Source organism: Manacus candei, unplaced genomic scaffold (genome assembly GCF_025592945.1).
Source record: "Manacus candei isolate 608988 ecotype Guabito, Panama unplaced genomic scaffold, ASM2559294v1 h1tg000083l, whole genome shotgun sequence".
In the NCBI taxonomy this organism is placed as follows: domain Eukaryota; kingdom Metazoa; phylum Chordata; class Aves; order Passeriformes; family Pipridae; genus Manacus; species Manacus candei.
Window position 1 is genome coordinate 1809911 of NW_026138131.1, and position 24999 is coordinate 1834909.

The following is a 24999-nucleotide window of genomic DNA, read 5'->3' on the forward strand; positions in this document are numbered from 1 at the left end:
ATCTTAGATACAGCAAATCCAAAGCAAAATGCTTTCCATCACTGATTTTGGTTTATTTTTCCCACTCCACACTGGCAATAAGAAGTGGAAGTGGTTCAAGTGGCTCTGAGTCAATGCAGGCAGAAGTTCTGTAACACAGCTGCAGTCAAGGGAAAGCTGGCAGACATCATGAGAGGCTACAAACCCCTTTGCCAACACACTCGTACAGTCCAGGAACCTTAGTGCAGTCTTAGGCTGCTCCCAGATACCTTGCTCCATTGCAAATGCATTTGCTTTTACTATAATCATGTGTTCAGTGTTAGAATGAGCTGTATGTTCAAATGCTACTTGCAGTATATACACATAAAATGAGCAAAGGCCTTGGGCAATTGTTTTTTTAAATACTGTTAATTTGAAGCTGTAAAAAAAAAAAAAAAATATCCTTCATGAAAATTGTGTCCTTATGGAAACAAACGAGGCATTTCCAGAATCCTTGTTCTGGAAATTCCAGAAAAATTCCAGAATACTAACTCTGGAAATTCTGAATTGCTCTTGTGAGGTCACACAATGGGATGCGAGGATTTAATCAAATTTTGCTTAGATTTTAATTTCAAGTTGTAAAATGTATATAGATCTGTGGGTTTTCACAGAAATATAAAGGAAATCTAGACAAAAATGGTGAAATATATGGATGGAAGACCTCTGCTGCTGAAATAAAGTGTTGATTACTGTGGGGAAAAAAGCAGGTCAACAGGCCAATAGAGATATAGTTGGGACCTGACACTGGTACAACTTCAAGAGAAATATCAGTCATATCCTGTGTTGTTCCATATTTCCCACAGAAGCCATGTTCCACTGATTGCAAGGTGCCACGATGTCTCATCAGTTAGATGGGCTATGGAAGTCAAGCTGGGAGCTTGGCTCAAAGGGAAAAATCTGAACCTTATGTACATGAACAGCACTCTCAGGAAATGCTGATTTTCAGCCTGACCAGTGAGGGGTTTTTTTTTGTTTTGTTTTGTCTCATTGCCAAATCAAACTTTTAAATAACTAGATGCAGAGAAAAAGGAAGAGATTAGCTTCCAAGGTTTATTAAGCTGTCCAAAGAAGGCTGAAGAGCATCTTCCCTTCGTTTTAAAGGGCTCCACCTGAATAAGGATCTTGCAATAAATTGAAATCCATCAAAACAAAATAAAAATTTCAAAAAGACACATGAATGAAAGAAGTCCCTGATCATTCAGAAAGGAACTTAGTTATGCCAGCAGGAGAACAATAGGGAGGAAACTGGAGAAAAAAATGTTTCCTTTGTTCAAGCCATGAAGAATTCAAAGTTTGATTTTTGCTTAAGGAACTCTTCAATAAATAATGCTAAAAAAAATAATGGCAGCATCTCCCTTTATGATTAGAAACTGTCACAGTTTCTTACCAGAGAAAGGACAAAAGGTGTCATGAACACTAAAATGTAAACCAATTCAGACGAACAAAATGTGCATTCTTTAATTGATAGGTTTAAGGAAGGTAAGCACACTGAATTAAATCTACATAAAACACAGTTATATAGCTGCATCCTGCGTAATATATTTGTTATCCTGAGCACATACACAGTCTAAGCCAGAGTTTAAGCACTAGTGGTGTCTTCCAGGGATCAGTGTTGGGCCCAGTTCTATTTAATATCTTTATTGACTATCTAGATGAGGGGATTGAGTCCACCATCAGCAAATTTGGAGATGACATCAAGTTGAGGGGGAGTGTTGATCTGCTGGAAGGCAGGAGGGCTCTGCAGAGGGACCTGGACAGACTGGAGAGTTGGGCTGATTCCAACGGGATGAGGTTCAACAAGGCCATGTCCCAGGTCCTCCACTTTGCCCACAACAACCCCCTGCAGCACTGCAGGCTGGGCACAGAGTGGCTGGAGAGCAGCCAGGCAGAAAGGGACCTGGGAGTTTGGATTGACAGGAAGCTGAACATGAGCCAGCAGTGTGTCAGGTGGCCAAGAAGGCCAATGGCATCCTGGCCTGTATCAGGAACAGTGTGGCCAGCAGATCCAGGGAAGTGATTCTTCCCCTGTACTCAGTGCTGGTGAGGCCACACCTCGAGTGCTGTGTCCAGTTCTGGGCCCCTCAGCTCAGGAAGGACATTGAGGTGCTGGAGCAGGTCCAGAGAAGAGCAACAAGGCTGGTGAAGGGACTCGAGCACAAGTCCTATGAGGAGAGGCTGACAGAGCTGGGGTTGTTCAACCTGGAGAAGAAGAGGCTCAGGGGAGACCTCATCACTCTCTACAACTCCCTGAAAGGAGACTGTAGCCAGGTGGGGGTTGGTATCTTTTCCCAGGCAACCAGCAGTAGGACAAGAGGGCTCGGTCTTTAGCTCTGCCAGGGGAAGTTTAGGTTGGATATTAGGAAAAAACTTCTGTAGAGGGAGTAATCAGACATTGGAATAGGCTGCCCAGGGAGGTGGTGGATTGACCATCCCCAGAGGTTTTTAAGATGAGACTGGATGTGGCATCAGTGCCATGGTCTGGTAACCACGGCAGTGTTGGATCAAGGGTTGGACTTAATGACCTTGGAGGTCTTTTCCAACCCCATTGATTTTATTTTATGATTCTACAATAGCAGAAAAGCAAAGCCTTCCATATTTACAGCAGCTATGGAGGCGTCCATGGATATATGAGAATGTCTCAATATAGAAGAATTTGCGGTCTGTGCCTGACCAACTGTAAGAGGCTCTGCAAAGGCTGTCCACACTTTGTCCACACTGGACATCTGTGTCTCTGGTTTCTTTTCTGCTCACACAGCATCATCCATGAGTAATACTTGTCTACAGCCGAACTCAGACTCTGTCTCACTCTGTCAGACACCAGCTCATCTAAATTATTCACAGCTTTGTTGCTGGTCAAATGTACTACAATAGCTTAATCTACCTAAGTACAATGTTCCAGGCAAGTAAGGAAATCCCAGCTATTTTATAGCAGCACGTCACAGGACTCCTACTGCTAATATACATTTGGTCCTTTTCTCCACAGTGGCTTAGGAGCCTGAGCTGAGAATTGCCCACCTGCATCCTGCTGGCAACCTCTCCTCTTCCATCAGGACTTTGGAGACTGCGTGACCCCCAGGCTGTGTGTGACCAGCATCCAGAAACACTCTTATTTCCAAAGCTGCTTTGCTGATGGGACTTGCTTACACATCCTAAAAATCAAACATGAATTTGGAGCCATGAGGAAATGACGGGCTGGTAGGGACCTTAAGAGCTTTCATCTCACTGAAAGAAAGCAAGACAGGTCTATTGACAGCATGGTTCAGCTGTGCACAGATGGTCTCAGTTTCCTAAGAGCTGGGATAGCTGGAGCCCTCCAGGAAATGGGGTAAGCTGTGTGTCAGTGAAGTCAACAGCCACCCTGACTGGTCTGCCTCCAGGTTATCTGAAAGCGAGAAAGGATACCTCAGGCATTGGGATGAAATCCTGCTCAGATAAACGTGCTTTGATGCGTTCCCATCAGGGTTCCCATCCCTGATGGCAGGGCACACCTCCACCAGGACAGCAGACCCTGAGGATGAGTCCCCTTCTGTGGCAGGAACTCCTGTAGCACAAAGGACTCTCACAGACCACAGCTACCTCCTATGCTAAGCACAAGCAATTGAGTTGGGCTGTTTTTTAGGCTTTTCTCATAAAATTTATGAAACTGAGCTTATAGCAAATTGAGCCTGAATTTACAACTGAGTCTGAAATTACCTGAATTACGCATAAACAAGATACGTCAGAGCTTCTGGGGAAGGGATGAGAGGAGAGGACACATTGTGGGCAGGCACACCACTAGATGCACTAGAAGGCTGCAAGATGGAAAAGCCAACTGGGACCCTGATGAGGCAAAAAAAAAAAAAAATGCTACCACTTTCAAAGATTGTTATCTTTCAAGACCCAGAGAAATAATTCCTGGGAACATGCTTCTATACGCTTTTTTCACTTATATTAAGATATTATAAGGTAAGTATATCTTTAACATAAGGCTTCATTTTAGGAACAGATTGAAAAGACAGAAAAACAGGAACAACTATGGAAGGCCAGTAAGGGACTGAAGAGAGGTAGAATTACTAACAACTAGTTAATTAAGTAAAGAACTTTTAAGCTGAAAGTCTCCTTAATACCAAGTTCCAGTGGCCTTTGGGACAACTTTCAAAAGGAGGAGATTGAAAACTAATCCTGATCTATTCTGAATTGGTGACAGATGGAAGAAATCCTTTTCCTTTTTTAATGCTGACACTGGAAATGGGCACATTTCAGTATCTAACTTTTAATACTACAGCACCAGATGCACTGCTTTTTTATATTTGAGTCATGTGTTATTTCTGAAGCTCTGTGATTTTAAAAAGATTTTTCAGATTTTATGAGCAAGCTAAAAGAAAGGCTCCCTAGGAAAAAAATCTCAGCTTTAAAGTCAAACACTACACCAGCACTTGAAAACTAGCATCAGGGGCTGCCTGCAATCCATAGGAAACTCTCCAACAAGTTCCCAGAAAACAAAAGGGGAGAAAAGTGTGATGTTACTGACTGTGATCTCTTGCTCTTTAGTAAATGGAGTCACACAATGTCAGAAGCAACACAGAGCAACTATAAACCCTACATTGGCAGCAAGCACCCTTGGGGTCTTCTCTCCTGAGTCAGCAGGTCAAAGACCTAGCAAAGATTACAGGTGGAACTCAAAAAAATAAAAAAGAAAAGTGTAGAGGAACCTGAAATTTAATAACAAAGTAATTAATTGAAGGAAAAAGTAAACAACTGCTGTCAAGACTCAGGAGATAGGAATTTAATTTATTTATAAAGACTAGTATTAAAAACAACCTCAAGACAAACAGTATTTAATATGAAGTTCACAGCCAGATGCACAGAAGTTGTATAAACCAATTAATGAGAAAAGGCTTGTTCATTTTGTCTAAAATAATAAGTGTTAATCATATCCTAAAGTAGAGTCATAAGTTCTTTTGATGGAGCCAGAATAAAATAATGCTGATTAGATTTTAAGGAACATTTGAGATACTCCCTTGCTCCTTTTTCATTAATATTGATGTCAGCGACAAATCCCCATCACAAGGACGTTCTTACTTCCATCAAAAACAAGCGGATAAAGAAGTTTCCTTCTGAGAGAGTGGTTACCAAGGTCATTTGTAAGGATATTGGCTTAGATGCTAGAGTTTCACTAATGATACAAACTGTTTTGGGCACCAAAATATCAAAAAGGTTAAAGCTGTCAGAGAGTGACCAAAGGAAGGCTACAAAGACGGTGAAGGGCTTTCAGGGGAAACCAAATGAGGAGCAGCTGAGGTCACTTGATCTGTTCAGCCTGGAGAAGAGGAGACTGAGGGGAGACCCCCCTGCAGTTACAACTTCCTCGTGAGAGGAAGAGAAGGGGCAGGCACTGATCTCTTCTCTGTGGTGACCAGTGACAGGACCCAAGGGAATGGCCTGAAGTTGTGTCAGGGGAGGTTTAGGTTGGATGTAAGGAAAAGGTTCTTCACCCAAAGGGGGGCTGAGCACTGGAAAAGGCTCTCCAGGGCAGTGGTCACAGCACCAAGCCTGACAGAGTTCAAGAAGCATTTGGACAAGTCTCAGGCACATGGTGTTATTCTTTGGGCTGTCCTGTGAAGAGCCAGGAGTTGGACTTTGACGACCCTTGCAGGTCCCTTCCAATTCAGGATATTCTATGATTCTTTATATTAAAATAAATATATATAGCCATACTGCCAAAGACAATCCTCAGAGAATTCAAATGTCCCAAACTAGAAAGTAAATAAAAAGAAATCAAAATAATACTTGATTTCCTCAGTCTTTGGAGCCGTAACCACTTGTTAAGGCAAAGGGAGATTTGACAACACCAACATAAACCTGAACAAAATTAACGACCCAAACACACCAAAGCCATGTATCCAGAATTACACCCTGCTCCTTCATGAGAGGGAAAAAGGCTATGAAAATCCACTGCCACTACCAGAAACAGCAGAAGCACTTAAAATGAGACCCTAAGAGAAATCTTTTAGGAGAGATGAGTAACATGTACATGGCCAACCTGTAGGTTTTTCAAAAGACATGAGTTTGAAGACAGAATGGAAACAAGACTTTTTCCTAGTCCTTGCAGTAAATACCATGGGCTTCTCCTCCCTTGGTAACCCAGTCCTTGCTTCAGCAGAGCCTCCTCACCACTCAGCCAGGCAGCAAACAACATGCGGAAGCAGAAACCAGAATTCCATTCCCAGCTAGTGCAGGGCTACAGACACAGTGACCATACAAACCTATATCTTTCTGCTCCTTCCCCCTGCACCACATCCACACCAGTTATCCAGCAGCATCCCATTCCTTCTCCCCATTCTGTGAGGCCAAGAGCAGATACTGAGAGGCTGTAGCCAGCACCACTGTCCTCAGCAGGAAGGATGATGCTCTGTCTCCTTCAGCTCCCTCAGTCTCCTGACATGAGGACAGAGCGTGCTGGGAAGCAGCTGGGCTGAGCAAGGAAACATGAAGTTGTGCTGTATGTGGTGCATAACCTAAGGATGGCCACATTCTGGGTCCCTTTCATTAAGGGGAGGTTGACACATAGGCATTGATGAACAACATCTGGCAGGAATGACCAGCTGCAGCAAACAAGCTGGCAGATAGTTTTGAATTACCAAAGTCATGGTTCACTTAACATGATTAGGATATAATCTTTTAATAGTCAGTTTTTAGTTGTCCACAAAATCAGTTTAGTACTGAAAAAAAAGTGCTCAAGTTTCATAAACATCCTGAAGATGGCAAATAAAGGCTCTCTGAAAAAACCCCAAGAGAAACCTGTAGCAGAACAGATATTTTTAAATGATAGATTTGTGGATTTGTTGGTATTCTTGTTACACCAAGTTTCTTCTAAGCTTCAAAATATTACACTAATCAAAGACACTGGAGACACACACCAAAGATCAGTTGTTTGTCTTATATATAAGACAGGATTGGGATATCATTGTAGTTCTCATTGTTTCCTCCTCACAGAAGCATCCAAGTTTGAAAAACTGACACATGAGATTTCAGGGCTTGCCATTAAAAGCAGACTGACAACCCACAAGTTTGTCATGCGGACCGGAGATATGGATGTAAAAAGGGAGCAGGTCAAACACACCAGGGGAAAAAAAAATCCACAGAAAAAATACTAAGCTAGTAATAATTCTCACAGAAAAATGGAACCATTGCCTAAATTGTTACTAAGAATTAATACAGTGTAAATAATGTGGAATTTTACCCAAAATCCATCTGGAGATCAAGCATTTGAGATGCATCATTACCCGTAATGCTCACACCAGCTCCAGCCCTGCCAGTCCCTCACCCACCAGGGCCCTGCTGAACCCTGTCCCAGTCTCTAGGCTGCTGGGGGGATCCCTGTCCCACTACCAGCCCTCACAGAACCAGGACAGACCTAACTCTGAAGTCTTCTGGGTTTTTTTTAAATAACTAGAAAATATCAGTTCCACATTTTTCTGTGTATCTCAACCAGGTATGATGTCTCACAGAAAAATAATCTCTGCAGCTGGGGAACCTGCATAGGTTTTGCAAAAAGCCATAATGATTTGCACCACCCAGACACAAACATAAAATCAGATGCTTGAGTCCCTCTATTTAGTTATCTCACATTCCATTTGCAAATCTGATCCTGTGTCATTAGAAATGGTCAAAGATTTGACATGGATTTCCATGGCAGACATACTAAACCAAAGGATCCACACGCTTGCCTACCTACAAACTTGTTTTGAGTTTTGTTGATTTCTTTTCATGATTTAAAGTTCTATCGATGGAAGGGTATGGACAGATTGCTCCAGGATCAATATGATCAGGCAAATGTCAGATTTATTAGGAGAAAGACAGATTATATAGTGCTCATGACGCTCAGCTTCTTGTTCACACAACATTGGTTACATAAGGAAAACATGCTCTGCTGTTCCCTGCTAATTGGACCACAACAGGTGGTCATAGGAGATGAGAAAACTTTATTCACCTCCCAAAACTCCTCCTTGGCATCTTGGCACAAGGCCTGCAGCCATATTAGTGGCGTAGCATTTTTTACTATCTGCACCCAGCCATGCCAAGGTGAAACACACAGAAATGTAAAGAAAATTGCTCATACAATTTTTGCCTTACGACAAAGTTCCCCTTCTTTCTTATGAAATTTTACTCTAATATGCAAAATTTGAAACAGTCAGTTCCAGTGGTGGTGTGTTTAGTGTGTAAAAAGACAGCTGGCATTACTCCCCCACTGCTTATGTAGACCTGTACTGGCCTTGTTACATCAAGGAAAATGGGATGTTATGTTTAACAGGAATTCCTAGCAGAAGGCAAGAGATTAGACAAGCTGTACATGGCAGCTACCAAGTAGCACTTGCCTCTCTCTCTCTCTGTCCCTCTGCAGCAGACAGTCTCTTCTTTTTCGCAAAGGCACCAGTTCAACAGCAGCCTGAGATAAGTCAACATTTACCAGTAGGAAAACAGGCCAAAGGCAATCTCCAGCAACCCCTGAAATAAGCTCTCTGGTTCCAATTCCCTCACCCAGCTCGCTCTGAGAACAGAAATCATTTCCTGGGAAAAAGCAGATATATTACAGCTTGTTTCAACCATCCCTCAACAACCTGCTGCCTTGGCAAGGAGTTGTTAGCAGGACCAGTCCATCAGCCAGCTGCCTGATGTGAAGCTTGCTCCAGCTGTCAGAGCTTGTTGCAGGGCTGAAGCACTCTCATTGCAGGTGGCTGACAACCAAAAGAGATGCAATCCTGTACAAACTTGTAAGCTGCTGTACCAAGGGGCGTGCCAAGCCTTCCTCCTCCCCTGCTCACACACATACAGAAAGTACCTCACTGCAGTGGCAGGGATTCCTCGCAGCTCTTTCCACAGTGAAAATTAAAGGTGACTAGGAATTGAACAGGATGGTTTTAAAAAGATCTGTTTATAATCCAAAACATAAGTTGCTGCGTCAGCTCTCACACAGACTTGAGAGGAAGGCAAGCAAGAGAGGAGTCTACAGTTTGTTGAACAGAACTGGTGCACAGGGCTTTCCAGTTGAAGTTTATTTAAAATGTGTGATAACTCATCTATGCAGCCATGAGGTCTTATTTATGCTTTCCCTTTGTGCACTTCTGTTGCCATTTATCAGTCTCACCATGGTATCTTCATGTAAGAAAGACCAAGAACATTTTGGAAAGCATGGCTTCCTGTGAACTGGAACCCTGAAAACCATCAGGCTCTACACCACAAAATTCATTATTAATACTTTAATTTATTCTCATGTGTCACATAGTACATGTTTATTTTTTTTCAGTTCCCTGCCCCACCTAAGTTTGTAGGTAGGCAAGCATGTGGATCCTTTGGTTTGGTCTGTCTGCCGTGGAAATCCATGTCAAATCTTTGACCATTTCTAATGACACAGGATCAGATTTGCAAATGGAATGTGAGATAACTAAATAGAGGGACTCAAGCATCTGATTTTATGTTTGTGTCTGGGTGGTCCAAATCATTATGGCTTCAGCAATAAAGAGAGGCTTTGTTAACAGTAGAACAGTAAAGAACAACGAGGACTGTGCTTTAGAGACAACATTCACCTATTGAATAAATCAAACCCCATTCTCCTTTTGAGGGGTTTACAAATAGGGAAAGATTTTATAATTCAGATGGAGAACTTACTTTCAGTTCCTTTTTACTGATCTGTTTTGGCAAACCACTTTACTCTTCCAGTAGGAAAATAGCTATAAATCAGTATTATCTTTCTGGTGAGTCAAAAGTTGTCTTTTATTGCACACATGTGCAGTATACCACGTTAAAAGATTTTTCTACAGGCTGTAAGGCAAAAATGTTGCAAAAGAATGGTTCTGGATAAAAATAAATCAAAATAACTTAAGGGGCTTCAGTGCATGTCCTGTGCTGTTACTGGTATCTAAGAGGTCTGAAATGCCTTGGAGGCATCTAAAGATACAGTTTAATATTCTTGGTTTTGACATTCAGTTGGAGAGAGGTACAGAATCCCCAATCAGAAACACCTGCCTTAAAAACAGAGCCAAAAAAACAATTTGGGTATTCCTATTTTCCAAAAATGACAAGCTGTCAGACAGTTAACCACTGCAAGCTTCCAGTGCTGGTGAAAAGGACAAAAAGGTATCGGTGATACACCAACAGCACTGCTGGTGTTTATACAAAAGCTGCCTTCTGTTATTATGGAACTACACAGGGTTTGATATATTTAACCACAAATTTCCTTAAACTCAAAGTCAAAGCAAGTTTCCAGCTATAGTTATCTCCCATTTTCCCAAACATGTATTTTCTGTCTCATTATGATAAATGTCAAGTGCCAATGAGAAATTCAAAATGTGGTTCCTGTCACCTACACATCCAGGAACTGTAACTGAAGCAGTAAGGAGAGCAATGGAAAGACTAGCCAGAAGAGTACTCAGATATGCCCAGAACCAAAAGACCCAGGTTAGCCCTTTTCAGCTTCAAGGAGACCCAAAAGCAACTTGTAGCATTTCCATAAACAAACACACCCACATGGTTTTACTTGATATGATGCACTGCCCGTGCTATGGCAATAATTGTAGTTGTTTTGTAAATGAATGTTTTCAGTCAAAGATCTGAGGACAAATCATATTACAAAGAGGATGCAGACAAAAGCCAACCAGCTGCCTTAAACAAAAGAAATCAGTGATTCAAAGTTGAGGCAAGCTACCAGTCAGATGCTTTCACAAGAAACACCTTCAGCAAGCCATCCCTTTTTTCCTTACTACAGTAAAAAGAAAGGTACAGGGCACTTACATCCATTCCTTTGCCAAAAAAGCAAAGAAAGATCTTTTCATTATTTGTTGGGTTGGTTTCCTTATTTACACATTTTACCACCACTGTAACTCAGCACCAGGTGTACTGTTCCTGGTATCTGCTTCTGGGCAGCTTAGAACAATGAATGTCTGAGAGCCAATATGTTTTTAATCTTCAAGAATAGCTAGATAGAGGCATGTTAATTTTGGCCTGTTTTACTTACAATTCAGACAGCATAACCAGAAACCCACAACGGATGGACTCAAGACAGGCAGATTCGAATCAAGTAATTATATTCAAATGCTTTGCCCTAAAGTTGACAACTCCAAAGAAAAATGTAACTGGTATAGGCTCATAACTTAACTGAGGCAGGAGCTGGAAGCAGCATCTCCCCCCATCTGGCCAGTCAGAATCAGGAAGCCTGACAAAAGACCTCTGAGGGACACCAGGATGGACCACAGATCCCTAGCAGGTTAAAACTCTCGTGGTACAGCCTAAAAGGAGACAGATTTTGCTGAGTGATTCATGTTGCCAGCCCACACTGGTTAAGTGTAGGCTTTGGGTAAACCAGGCAGCCTGACAAGGCATGGCTGGAGAAGCCTGAATACAGAACTACCTTCAAACTGCAATGCTATTCTTAGTGGACGTACATATAACACATCTAAATCCAGCACCATAAATAACAATGGCACTTCTTGAAAAGAACAAGAAGAGGGTGGGAAGCAGGGAAGAAAAGAAATCAGATGTCTTCAGTCACACTGCTCAGACTAGAAGAAAAACTTTCTATTCAGAGTTGTGACAAATTTTATGTTTAACACTACTGGATTTCCTTTTATACCAACACCACAGTAATTTCAGAATCTTCAAAACAAGATTAACCTATAAACCTCCTAAATTGTCCAAATTGCAGATGTGCAGTACTCTCACACATGCATATTTTTTATCCACTGTGAGAACTGGAGCAAATGATAGCAGTAACATAAAATTTAATGTTATGTATTTTACTGCAATTTATGTATTTTACTGCAGAAGTTTCTTCTGTGTCTCCCTGAAGGACACAACTGCACATCACAAATCATGCACTATACAAATCAAAGACATATATATATATATATGGAGATATTTACTTACCAGTTTCAAACAAATGAATGCAATCAAGAATCTTTATAATACGCATCTGCATGTTTAGGCTGTGGGGATTTTTTTCTCCCCCTTCAAAATAGCTCATAATGACTTGCTAGTGTCCCACAACAACCACCCAGAACATGCCTAATTTTAAGCATTCTCCTTTCTTTTGCATGTCTCTGCATCAGGCAGCAAAACTTGGTCTCTCAGAGCAGATAACCAGAACCCCACTGGTGTCATCTGTCCTCAGCTGAAGACACATTTTCATAGAGCAAGCAAAAAGTATGAAATTATACAGACTCTGTATGTTTAAATGGCAAAGCCTTTGCCAAAAATGACCATCTGCCCCCAGCTTGAGCTGCACGGTCTGGCAGAAGCTTCGTGCTCTGACATGGCTGGAGGTGTTTCCCTCTCCCAGCCCTATAATTTGCCTTGCACACTGCTGGGAGGAGATGGTAGCTCTTCCCAACCACTGAGCCAACATTCAACAGCCAAAATCAGGGCAGTAAAGACCCACAGAAGGCCAGCTGAGACAGTACCATCCAGAGCAACAAAATGAGTCCCATTTCACATTAAGTAGAACAAGAAGGCATAGGAAAAAATCCTAGAAAAATTTATGTGAGTCACATCAGGTTTATCTCTCCCCAGAGGCTTTGAGCAATGTGCTGTGAGACCCCACATGAAACAACCACATTACTCACTTCCAGGGAGCCAGGGGTGCTCATGCAGGGGAAGGCAAGAAAGCTGGGCTGCCCACCTCAAAGTAAGAAGTTAAAATACACAAGCAGGGGAGTAGCAAAGAGTTGAAAATTGCCTCCCAGGTGAGAGAAGAGGGGACATTTCCAGCAACACAAAACAGGAATAAATGTAGGTTTGGGAGAAAGCCAAAAAAATTTTGGCTTTGGAAATCTCTCCTGCACTGCAGACATGCCCTGGAGCCCTGGCCAGGGTCTGGACCTGGACCCTGCCATGTAAACACCTGAGCAGGGACTGAGGTGAGGGATCCTGACCAAGATCTTGTACACCAGGAGTTAGGCAGCAGGGATGGGCAGGAGGAAGCCCAGGAGAACCATGGGGAGAATAAGGGACCCACCCAGATCGGCAACAGGCCAGAGTTGAATAACGTTTCCTGGAGGGAATGCACAATGCCCAAAAGTAACCAAAGTAAGAGATACTGTTTAGAAGGCTATAAAGGAACACAAAGTAGCTGCTTTTGCAAGGTAGTGTCTGCTAAGTGCAGGAGGAGAAAGCGCAAAAATAAAATCAGGAGTTGGTGATGAGGGCCAGCCAGCCAAACCAGGGAACCACAGCACAGCCTGTCCAGTAACTTCTGTTTAGGAAGCAAGCAAATACCCACGAGCAACACTTTCTCCCCAAATAAGCCTTTCAGCAGAAAAGTTTCGTTTTAACAATAGTCCAGCACCAAGGCATTTTGACAGACTTGTTTTTGCAAGCTCTAAATGTACTCCCATGCTAAATGCATTCTACCTCCATCTTCAGAGGAATGAAGAGGGGGTTGAGATTTAGACAACTCTCCCAGGGAAAATCCCTGCAGCTGCCAAGAAACACTAGTTAGAGGTAATGGTGGTGGTGGGGGAAGGATTTCTTATCATTCTGATGCTGCATTTGTCAGAGCTTTACTCTCCATGTAGCTACTCCTTCCACATTTCTGTGCATTATGTGCTTGGCAGAGACACCATTTATTTCCTCAAGCACAACAAAATCTCATCAGGATTGTTCAGGCAAATCAAAGGAAAATATTGGCAAAGCTGAACTTTCAATACATGTTAACTTGGGGAAATTAATTTATTTCCATGGGTCTCTCAAGAAGTACAAAAATCCTTTCTCTTTTCATGTGAAGATATGCCAAATGACAAGTCAAAGTGGTTTCAAACTCTGGCAGAGCTCCTAAGTGGCTATTTCAAGTTACAGGAAAGATCAGAATAGTTAAAGTTAAAACCTATAATTTGGAGCCACTTTCAAGGTAGTGCAGCAAATTTTCAGTTTGAACAACCTTATAAAGTGCCTTTTAAATACAATCAATAGTTAGAAACAGTGGCAGAGAAGTGCTGATGAGCCAGACACACCCTGTATGGCGAGATGTTCATTTACTGTGTTAAAAAAATTTAAGTCAATGCCTTGTGAAATGGATGATACACAAATACAGTGATTCTCAACATATAACTTGGAACATCAGTTAAAAGGGAAAAAAAAAAAACCAAAACAACCAAAATACAGCCATTTCAGAAGAAAAAATTAGTCAGGTATTTAGAGGAACATGTAATTTGTCACCTCACTTAGAGGAAAAAACATTTGTACTTTCAGAATTTTCACAGAAGGACCATGAAACAAAGATTGACAATATTAAATCGCAGTCTGTATGTATTAAAACACACTATATATTAGAATTTCATGAAGTATTAGGCTACTGATACGCTTTTTGTACAAAACAATAGCAGTGTGATGGGGGTGCAGGTAGGGAGGGATACATGTGTTGGTGTTTGCCTGTTCATTGCTTTCCACTCCATCACAGTGCTGGGCTGGGGATCTGTCCCTTGGAAACAATTTCTCCCAACAAAGATACTCTTGGGACCCTTACTCTAACCAATCTCATGTATGACACATGTACAGGGCTCAAGAGACAAGATTATTGCATTAATACCTAAAATTTAAGTACACTTTTACACACAGCGTATTTTCACACATGACTCATCATTTGTGTCTTTACATAACACGTCCATGAACCTGGTGCTCCTCCCACCTTCAGTCACTTATGGTTTATCAACATTGCATCAAGAAATCTGACACTGTGGGCTGAAGTCTATGCCCATCTCCAAATTCTATTCTTCCTGTAAATCAGCAGACAGCAGGATTTAGGTAGCAGACTTTTAAACAGGCATCTCCATTGGGGAAAAGCAAAAAAGAGTAAAAAAAGTCTGATCAACTTGCCTAAGGCTTCATACCAAATACATAAGGAGAGTGAATTTTCAAACCAGTGGCTTATTCAACTGAATGCTGACACAACAGCCTGCCAGATCTTATTCCCTACACCTTCATCAGCCACAAATTTGACCAAGCAGTACCCATTCCATTTGTAACTCTACAGTGAGAGAATAAAAACATATTTCGGTAGTGTTCATTTTCAACTGTCAGAGAGACAAGGACACTAAAGTAAAATGCACAACAACATCAACATTTCCAAATTATGCTTAGAATCAATGTTTTGGATAATTCAAATTATAAGCTCATTCATACTTTTCACAGACCTCAATTGTACTGATGGTAATGTCAACTACAATCTTTATAAACACGTTTTTACACCATAGATGTTTGGGAAGCCTGTATCATGCCTGCTAGCATTTTCTACTGCAGTGGACCAAGAATATAAGTGGTACACTAGCTTGCAGGCATGAAGAATAATTGCCATTGATTGTTCTATTGTACCTCCTGTACCACCTCCAATGCTTGCCTAGAGTTACCTACCCAAGCCATTATATTTAGTTAGCTTGCCTGTGCTTTCTGTCAAGTTGTGTTTCACTCTGAGAGAAAGGACAATTCAACAACTCATCGAAAGCATCTCTCAGAAAATTTTCTAAATTTCACTCCTTGTTTATGTGGTCTCACCCTGGAGATTTCTGTTGCACTGAAGCCCCCAGGTGCTGCTGAAGAGGGAGCAGGCTGAGCAGGCCCAGCATGGAGGATGCAGTGACCTGATTACACAGGAACCACTCAGAAAGAAATGTAGTGCTTTGATGATACTTAAAAAGCCACAAGGAGTTTTCATGAGGGAATTATTACAGCTCATGAAAACAGCCCACTTCGCATGAGAATATACGAAAGCAGCATCAGGAGATGAGTTAACAATAATGACTGATATAAATATGATGTATCTGTTGTGTTTGAGGTCACATGAGAATGTAATTTCTATTAGGCTTCTCTGCTGCTTTAAATCTTATTCATATGCAACTATCCAGCTAACTGGAGTTTGTTTAGACAGAGCTAGCCCATCGAAAGCAGAACTGTGGATAAAGCTGTGCCTTAGAATATACTTATCTGCTTGCATTCAGGGTGTCTCAGAACCTTAGAATGGCCTGCAGGGAAGGGACCTTAAAGAACACCTGGTTCCACACCCCCCTCTGTGGGCAGGAACATCTTTCACCAGAATATTCATGTGATAGTTTTTGTCCTGTACTTGGACTCCAAATGAAGCAAGGGCAGCCACAGCCTTTCTGTTCTGTTCTGTGCTTGGCCAGCACACAACACACCCAGGTCTGTGCCCACCACAGGCTTGCAAGCAGTGCCCACAGTTCCAGGGGACCAGCACACACAGAACTAAGCACACAGGTGGATCCTGGACATACTTCTACAAAAATTGTCACCTAGGATTAATAGGATAGGCAGTCACCAAACTGTATTTAAAAGAAAAACACAACAAAAGAGCTCTCAGCTGACACAACAGGCCCCACCCTTGACAATGCAGAGCACCAGCTGCTCAGGGGCCTGGAAACGGTTTCTTGACCACGTGCAGCTTGGTCTGATGGACAGGACCTATGAGTAGGAATTAAATTATTGTGATGCCAGATTTATTAAAGCCTTTAAGCAGTCTTAAAGACTTTCTTCCTTTAGTTTTGTCCTCCTATCCTTTGTCTATTTAGATCATAAATTCTCTTGGGCAAGGGCTGCCTCTCTCTGAATGGTTGAATTACTCAGTCTCACCCACAGGTGCCCCCTTGCTCTACAATGCAACTTTGAAAAGAGCTACCCTTTCCACAAAAAGATTTCCATCCACTCGTATTTAATCCATATATATACATATGTCACAAGCATGCTACACATGTATATTGCTTTCATTGAATTAAATCTCATACAGATTTTAAAAATAGTTCTATATTATTACATGGTCTTCAAGGGATTTTAATGGCATCTCTCTCAAAATTCATGGTCCCTTGATGCCAATACCCTGTTCTAATGCACAGTTCCCATTAATTTTGTCCTAGATTAGCTTTTTTTTTCATATGTCTACTAAAAGTGTAAAGACAAAAGTACAACAGTCTTACATTGTACAGTGCCATTTGATTTTGTCTCCACATACCCAAAATACCGAACAAGTGATCTCCACATGTACATTTGTACATAATGCTACTAGATGGTCAGCAGCACTCTGTCCTGCCCAACAGGGGAAGGATTTACACTGGTTCTCACATCTCAGAAATGCATAAAAAAAGAAGAGAAGGGAGAAGCTGGGGGAAGAGAAGAAGAACCTGATGAGAAAATTTGTTGACATGCTCAATGATTTTATCTCCCTCTTCACTCCTTAGGGAAAAAAGGTTTTAACTTTGTTTTAACTACTCAAAAGATGCATCTCCAAAATGCTCTTGAACAGAAAACAGACTGTTGTCTGAGCGATGCCATCAGCGATTTTGTCAGTGCATCATTAACTTTGAGTGTACCAATGTAAGAATACCACAGGCATCCTTTCAAACTCTGAAAATATAGTTACAGGTAAAAGAGCTGCTGCTTCAAATGCTTTTAAGTATTTTAAGAATTTGAATGCTTTTCAGTTGCCTTCCTTATGCCAAGGAGATACTTCATTCAATTACATTTTCGCAGGTAGAATACTGGCTTTATTTTTACTGCCTGCCATTAAATAGCAAAACTCTTAGGGCATGGAAATTATTTCTATTTAATGGGGTGTTCAACACAGTTTTTGGGTTGTGGGGCACAAGTGTTCTACAGCAAAAATTTCAGTGTTACCAAGTTATGAATTCAAGAGCTGATTGAATTATTTCCGATGTTTAGAAAACAATCTACTATTGAATATAAACATTTTGTATGAAAACCGAACATTTTGTTTGGTTTTGTCTGCTAAGTAGTCAATTGTCAACATCTTGGTAACAGTTCAATAAGCTTGTGCATGGGTAATCAAGAGGACCACATATATACTGCAGAGAGTTTTTGAAGAAGTCTATTTTAGTTTACTTAATGGCATCCTGTATCTAATTTGCACAGTTACATACCAACACAGTGCCATTAAAAAAATATCTATTTACAGTTTCACTAGATTTCATGTTGAGAATAAAGATCTGAAAGAGTATCACATTTTCTCTATTAAAAACAAACAAAAGAAATGGGACATGAAACATTAACTTTTTATTAGGGTTTACAATTACAGCTGATGATGATTTAAGCTCTTTGGAGTCTTTGACACTGAGCATAAGGGGAAAATTGGACTTTCAAATGAGTGAAAGTCAAAACAAGCAGGCTTTTGTGCAGCCAACTTGGAGATTACATGTAAAAATTAAATGTTCTAGATTGGAGAGGTTACTTTTGGGCTTTTAGGGGAAAAAGAGGACAGGATATTAGCATCCTCTGTAAACTAATTGAAGACTAACATTCACATGAACTGCAGAGTAATGCATTCACTCTTCTTAAGAAAATAGAGTTTGGCAGTACAATGGTCCTCAGAGAAATGCCAGGACAGAAACTTCTGTTGTCTTTGTTGATTCTGCAACTGATGTGTCCAATATCTTAGTGTTTTGTAAAGAAAGAGGATACACATGTGTTCCAACATCTTTCAGGTTGGAAAAGAGCCACTTGGAGAATTCCAACAAAAATAAGGAAAGCTAACCTCAACTCACAAATACCACCATTATGCCATTTTACGCCTCTCCATGGGCAGAACTATGTTTCAAGTAGGAATAGCTCCAGGATATGAAACCTGGTATTGCCAACACACAGAGGTTCTCCGCACACACAGCTGTGAGATGCCTTAGAAACCTTTCTCACCTGTTCACTTCCTCTCTTCTCATTCAACCCACACTAATGCACCTCTATTTGAAGCAATATCCACTTACGCTGAAGGCTCTGTTCTGACCACAAATTCTCATTGACTACACCTGTTAAACCACCACACATGTCAGTTTACACTGGCTTTGCTTGCCGTATCTGCCAAATCAAGAAATGTTTAATCTGACAAGGTGCAACTGCTTTAAAACAGTCAGCCCTGCAGACCCACTTCCTTTTGCATGGAAACAGGCCGAAATTTGAGCTCATTTCAAATTTGGTAAAGGAAGTGTAAACAGAAGTGGAATAGCACTGGCATACTTTTTTTTTTAATTACTAAATGCCTAAGAAACCAGGTAGATTCGCCTGTTCATTTTTCACACTGAAAACTGAGATCACTGCATGTGCAGTCTCACGCGAGCTCCAAAAACTGGTGAAAGGCTTCTAAGTGCCAATGTCCCAGAGGCAGGGCTGGCCCACTGGGCGTATATTCACCCTCCCTTTACAATTAAGGACAATATAGATCCTCTATTCTACTTCAGCAGCGTTGAGCGGGTGTCTTCTCCTCTCTAAGCGTGCCAAGGTGGTGGCACAGAGATGCAGATGTGATGCCCCGTGTGAAAGCGAGCCGGGCTGCCACCAGCCCTCACCCCTCGTGTTTAAACCCTACACGGGTGAGAGTTTTAATCGCGCCCAATAACCCGGGGCTCCACGCCGAGGATGCGGGTTCGCCCGAGCTGGCGGCCGTCCCGGGACGAGCCGAGGGCAGGACGAGCCGGAGGGCGAGACAAAGCGCTCCGGGCGGGGAGCGAGCGAGCAGCGAGGGCTCCCCGGCCCCTCGGGCTGCCGGGGACACCGCGGAGCTGCCGCTGCCCCCACCGGAGGACACGGCTCCGCTCCCCGCGCCCCCGGGGGCTCCCGGACCCGCCGCCCCCTTCATCCCCTTCCCTACCCTGGTACTCCAGGCTGGGCCGGGCGCCCAGGGCGAGCAGCGCGGCGAGGCGCAGCCAGCAGCTCCCCATGCTCCGAACGGCGGCTCTTCCCGGCCCAGGGCTGCGCGGCAAAGGGGCAGGAGGAGGAGGAGTGGGACGGAGACATTCTCCGAGCGGCTCCCGGGCGCCGCCGAAAACTCCTCCTCCTTCGTCCTCCTCCCCTGCTCCGCCTCCGCTCTCCGGGACCGGCGGCGGCAGCGAGAGGGAAGGCAGTCGAGCCTCGCGTTGCCCTCCGAGTGGCTCCTCCGGCTCTCTCCCCTCCGACGTGGCCTCCGGGAATCGTCCGGTGGTGCCCTGGACCCACAAGAGGTCATAAAATCATAGAATGGTTTGCGTTGGAAGGGGACCTTGAAGATCATCTTGTTCCAACCCTCCTGCCGCGGGCAGGGACACCTTCAAATACACCAGGTTGCACAGGGCGTCATTCAGCCTGGCCTTGAACACTTCCAGGGATGGAGCATCCACAGCTTTTCTGGTCCACCTGTTTCAGCACCTCAGCACACTTACAGTAAAGAATTTTTTCCTAATACCTAATCTAAACTTACTCTCAGTTTGAACCCATTCCCTCTTGTCATTACATCCTCCTGTAAATAGTCCTACCCTATCTTTCCTGTAAGTTCCTTTCGGGTACTGGAAGGCTGCAGTTAGGTCACCGAAAAGCCTTCTCTTTTCCAGGCTGAACAATCCCAAATCTTGCAGCCTTTCCTCCATCCCTCTGATCAGCTTAGTGGCCTCTTCTGGACTAGCTGCAACACAAAATGGCCTTCCTGTGTTGGGGACCCCAGTTATTGAGGTGGGGTCTCACCAGAGCAGAGGGGCAGAATCACCTGCCTCGACCTGCTGGTTGCACTGTTTTTGATGTAGCCCAGGTTTTGGGTCCCCACCTGGTGCCATAAGCCCAGACTTGCTGTGCCAGGCTGACCTTAACCAGAGCACTGATGGGCTGGGACAGTGTGTCTGTCACAGATGTCTTTCCATCCTTCTCTCCAAGGCAGTGAGGTAGGCAGCCCTCGCTGCCTGATGCTGCCCGTGAGTGAGAAGAGTATGGGGAGGATGAGCCCCTCATGCTTGCTCCAGTCCCTTAACTGGCAAGGTGGGACCTCTGGGAACACGGCCTACATCCCATCCCATTCCATTCCATCCCATCCCAGTGGCAGTGTCTGCCTGCACAGGCCTGGAATCTTGCAGGCAGCAGTGCAAGGAAAGAGACTGTGCTTTTCAAGATGAACTGATATGGTTGCTCAGCATTTTGCAGAGGGCCAGATGGCCTCAAATGTTCAAAAAAATCCTCAGTCATGAGAGTAAGAAAAAAACTTTGGAGTCATCACATTTCCCATTAACTTTTTGAGCTGCCAGAGTGTTGCGCAGTCACATTTTCAGGCTTAGTTCCATAACCACAAAGACCAGAGGCTTTTTTTTCTGCCTGTCAAATGAAAGAGAATTCCCCAGTCACTCCAAGCCTATGGAAGTGAAGGCTTTAGGCAGAGCATCATATGTTCCAACCATTTCAATTTAAGTTTGAGATCTGTCAACCCTGCATCTTGCCTACAGGTAGACTTATTTCTTGTTTCTTTTTACACTTCCCACCATGAGTACCTAACGTGTGCTCTAAACTGAAGAGTGTGGGAAAGCCCTGGCCCCAGCCAGTGTCCTGCCTGTAAAGAGTTTGTGTGCTGGGGCAATACAGGGGAGAGAGCCCAGGGATTTCCTAGGGACCCACTGTACACTACTGTTTGCAGCAGAGCACAGACAAAAGGGGAAATAACCGCTAGTCAGGAAAGTAGTATTTCTTTAAAAATAAGAGGCACTGAATTGCAGAGGGAGGAGAGTCATCTCAAGGGGAAATGTTAGTCTGGAAACAGAAGAAGAGGTGCCTGTTTTGCCACACTTTGAGCCTGGTTATACCAAAGTGGCTTAGGAAAGAAAGGATTTGGTTGGCAATTAAAACAAAAATTATCTGTGCTCTGTTTGGGAGTTTTTTCTCTGAAGTGTTTTCTTCTCATCTGAGTTTTTGTTAGGATCAGGAGTGCCCCTGAATACCTCCCCACTTGAAAAAGCTACATTTGGTGCCTGAGGCTGAAATGTGCACAGGAATGAGTGCACCTCCTCTGTACCCAGGGGGCCAGGCTACAGCTCCTTTTGAGTAAAATACCTGATGAATATGGCTGGGCACTGGGGCCTCAGCACCAACTCTTCTCCAACCTGCCCTGCCCTGTGTAGATGCAGTCTGAGTATGCTGGGCTTCGATATTCTGCTATGAACTCCTTGTTTATTAAAACAAACAAACAAACAAACAAAATCAAAGTCTGTATCATCAGAGCCATTGCAGTTTAACAGCCTAAGGAATGGTTAGATTTCCATGTGAAAGGAGATTAAAAAGACTGTTTAAAGTAGAACATCAGGAAAATAAGTGCTTTTTTGCTATTGGCATTGATATCATAGACAAGATAAAGCAAAATGTTAGAAATCTGTAATAAATAGTGATAATCTCTCTAATTCATCCATGCTGCAAGGCTTTGGTAAGAGTTCAGCATTTCAATGTGCTGGAACAACGGAGGTACTTGAAGCTTTCTCTTTGTGCACTTTCCTTGTAGCTGCCCATTTCCAAAACACTGGCCTTCATTTAGATAGCTCTGGGAGTATAATGTCTGTACTAGTGTGATAGCGTTGTACAGAAGCCACTGCCAGCAGAAGTGTTAGTGTGGCTGCAGCTTCTCCGTCAGCTGTCCCAGTACCACCCAGCCCACAGGTCACAGACTCTCTCCTGTAGCCTTTTTGAGCCATTTCAGACTGCATTGCCACAGTACAGAAATTTGGTGGTGGTGACAAATCCCCCTTGTCTGCTTATCTCCTCAGCGTGAGAAGCCAAGCCGTCAGTAGTAGGTGAGATCGGTGCACTGCAGGTGTGGTGTCCAGGTCAGTACAGGCATTAATCCTATTTGATCCACTGGAATCAACGAGATTTTAAACTCCTTTTGTGTTGGTCTCGATGCTTATGTGCAATTCCATCCGTTCAGACAGCTTAACAACAGGTGTTTGCACACTGGGATTTACTATGTCTTGGCTGCTGACTGCGTGGGTTTCTGCAAAGCTTACTGTGTGCACTGTGTGAGAGCTCGCCTGGGATTCTGGTTTTCCACTAGTATCCAACTCCTGGAGTGTTCTAACTGCCCTGAGAAAAGCAAGAGACTTAAGAGCTTACACAGTCTGCAAGCTACAGCTCAAATTTACATGCAAGTGCAAGCATAACTCTCCGTGTGAATGCATCCTTCATGGACTGCCTGAAATCAGCCTTGAAAAAAGGCCAGTACTGAGGTGGGCATTCATCTAGATTCAAATCAGCTCTGGAGTTTCCCTGTGCAATGTAACCCTTATTCTACATCTTTGTCAGAATGACAGCTATGTAAATTCACCCAAAAGACTGGGGCTTGAAGGACAAATTCAAGCCAACTTTAAAAAAATTTTAATTTGCCATACAAATTAGATTTTTATAAAGTAGCTTCCTTAAGGCACCATTTAATAGCAGAAAGCATGTGGAACTAGGAATGGATTAAACAAATGTTGCGTATATTGAATTTGAAAGCATAGTCCTTTTTCTGTCCTCACCGTTCAGCTTTTAACTTTCATAGAAAAAATTCCAAATATTTAAGCTTGTGGTTTTTTGGAGCTCCTGGCACTCCTGGCATTACACAAGAATTATTCAGTCTGATTTTCACAGAAAATTCATGTTTTAATTGTTCTGAGACAAACAAACACTTCCAAAACTGAAATCAAACAACAGTACAGGATAAAAATGTGTGAAAATGTCTTGGTTGAATAAAAAAATAAGAAATAAAGCAAACTTAAGTGCTCTTGGAGACTTAAAGATATATTCGTCTTATGTCAAACTGTTAATTTAAGAAATAATTTTTCTTTCCTGCTTTTTTTAATACCAGTTCAGAGGTATAATTTTATTATTCTGTACCAAAATAGCTGTAACAACTGCAGTTGTTAATAATGATAATAAAATAACAGTGATAATAAAAATACAACTTTTGATGGAGAAGAGAAATTAACTAAAATACAAATTTTAATAAAGCTAAACAATCTAATATTTTTTCCTCCAAATAGTAAAAGAATGGTAAGGAAACAAAAACAATACCTCAACAACCCAGCTGTGTGCAATTAAGTTTTGGAAGCCCCAGCTAAGATCTAATTAGTCATAAGAGCACGACAAATGGGGGCCCGATGCAAACCACACCACATGGTGTTTTAGACCCATGAACAGCCTGACTGAATGCTCTGATACTTAGAGTTACTTAAGTAAATATCTGCAGAAATAGGGACGGTCTCAAAATAAAATAATAATCATAATAATGCATTTCTTCTGCACCATTCCTAGAATACTTGGAGTTTATTTATTACTTTCTCGTGATGTTTAGTGGCAGCAACACTTAAAAACACTCATTCGTTGCTCAGTGTTTTTTGTTATTAGACTTTCTTTCCAACTGCTTGCAACTGCCAGCTCCTAGGGCCAAATTTTTCCCTCTGGATTTCAGCCTCTGGATGTCAGCATATGAGCTTTGCTAGGACACTTGTCCCTTTTAACATCCCACCCAGGGGCCATTCTGGGTGCTTGCAGGCTGGAGGAGAGCACTTTGGGACATTTCAGATGCTCTGACAAAGAGTCCAGGAGAGGGAGACTGAAATGGAAGCAAAGACTGGGACTGGCCTGTGAAGAAAACGGGCAGGAAGAGCAGCCTTTCCATAGGCACTGCTCTGGTGAGGAACAGGAGGCATCAACAGGAAAAACGGCAAAAAATTTTCAGAGGAAGACATGGTCAGACAGAGGCAGGTGGATGTGTGTCACATAGGGTACTGTCTGGGGAATGATGGACAAAATTCCTCACTCTTACCATGCTGCTGCTGTCAGCATGTGACTGTGAATCCCCAGTGCCAGCCCATGATCATCCCTTCAGGCAAAGCAGATGCTTCACTCAGTGCAGTTTTCAAAAGGCATCTTCACTGCACGAACCATGCTTGTCAAAGACACTGCTCATTTTGCATTTTTAAGTGATATATTCATGTTTTCTAATAAGAACCTGGGTTCCCAAGATGAAAAACAGAAAAGAAACACTTAAAGAGACCAGCCTACAAGAAGGTATCACTGGCTAAAATCATCAGGCAGATGTACACTGATGGAAATTCTTGTTCTGTGATCTTAAATAGCAGACATGATGATCCCATAGTTTCTTGTGTGAAATGATAATCTTAAGTTATCTCCTAATAATTTTCTTTCTTAGGTCACACCTAAACCTTAATGGCACACTCC

General features: G+C 42.6%; 1 protein-coding gene across 2 annotated transcripts in view; it reads right to left on the bottom strand.

Moving 5' to 3' along the window:
• The window catches only part of SRPX (sushi repeat containing protein X-linked), a 49592-nt gene extending 29843 nt beyond the window's left edge, over nucleotides 1–19749 (bottom strand). The window contains exon 1 of one of the 2 annotated variants that reach the window (XM_051811688.1): nucleotides 19649–19749. In XM_051811688.1, the coding sequence (XP_051667648.1) occupies nucleotides 19649–19718 (70 nt within the window). In that variant the 5' untranslated portion in view covers nucleotides 19719–19749. The remainder of the gene's footprint in view (nucleotides 1–19648) is intronic. The other variant, XM_051811690.1, reaches the window with a different exon arrangement.
• Nucleotides 19750–24999: the final 5250 nt, after the last annotated feature.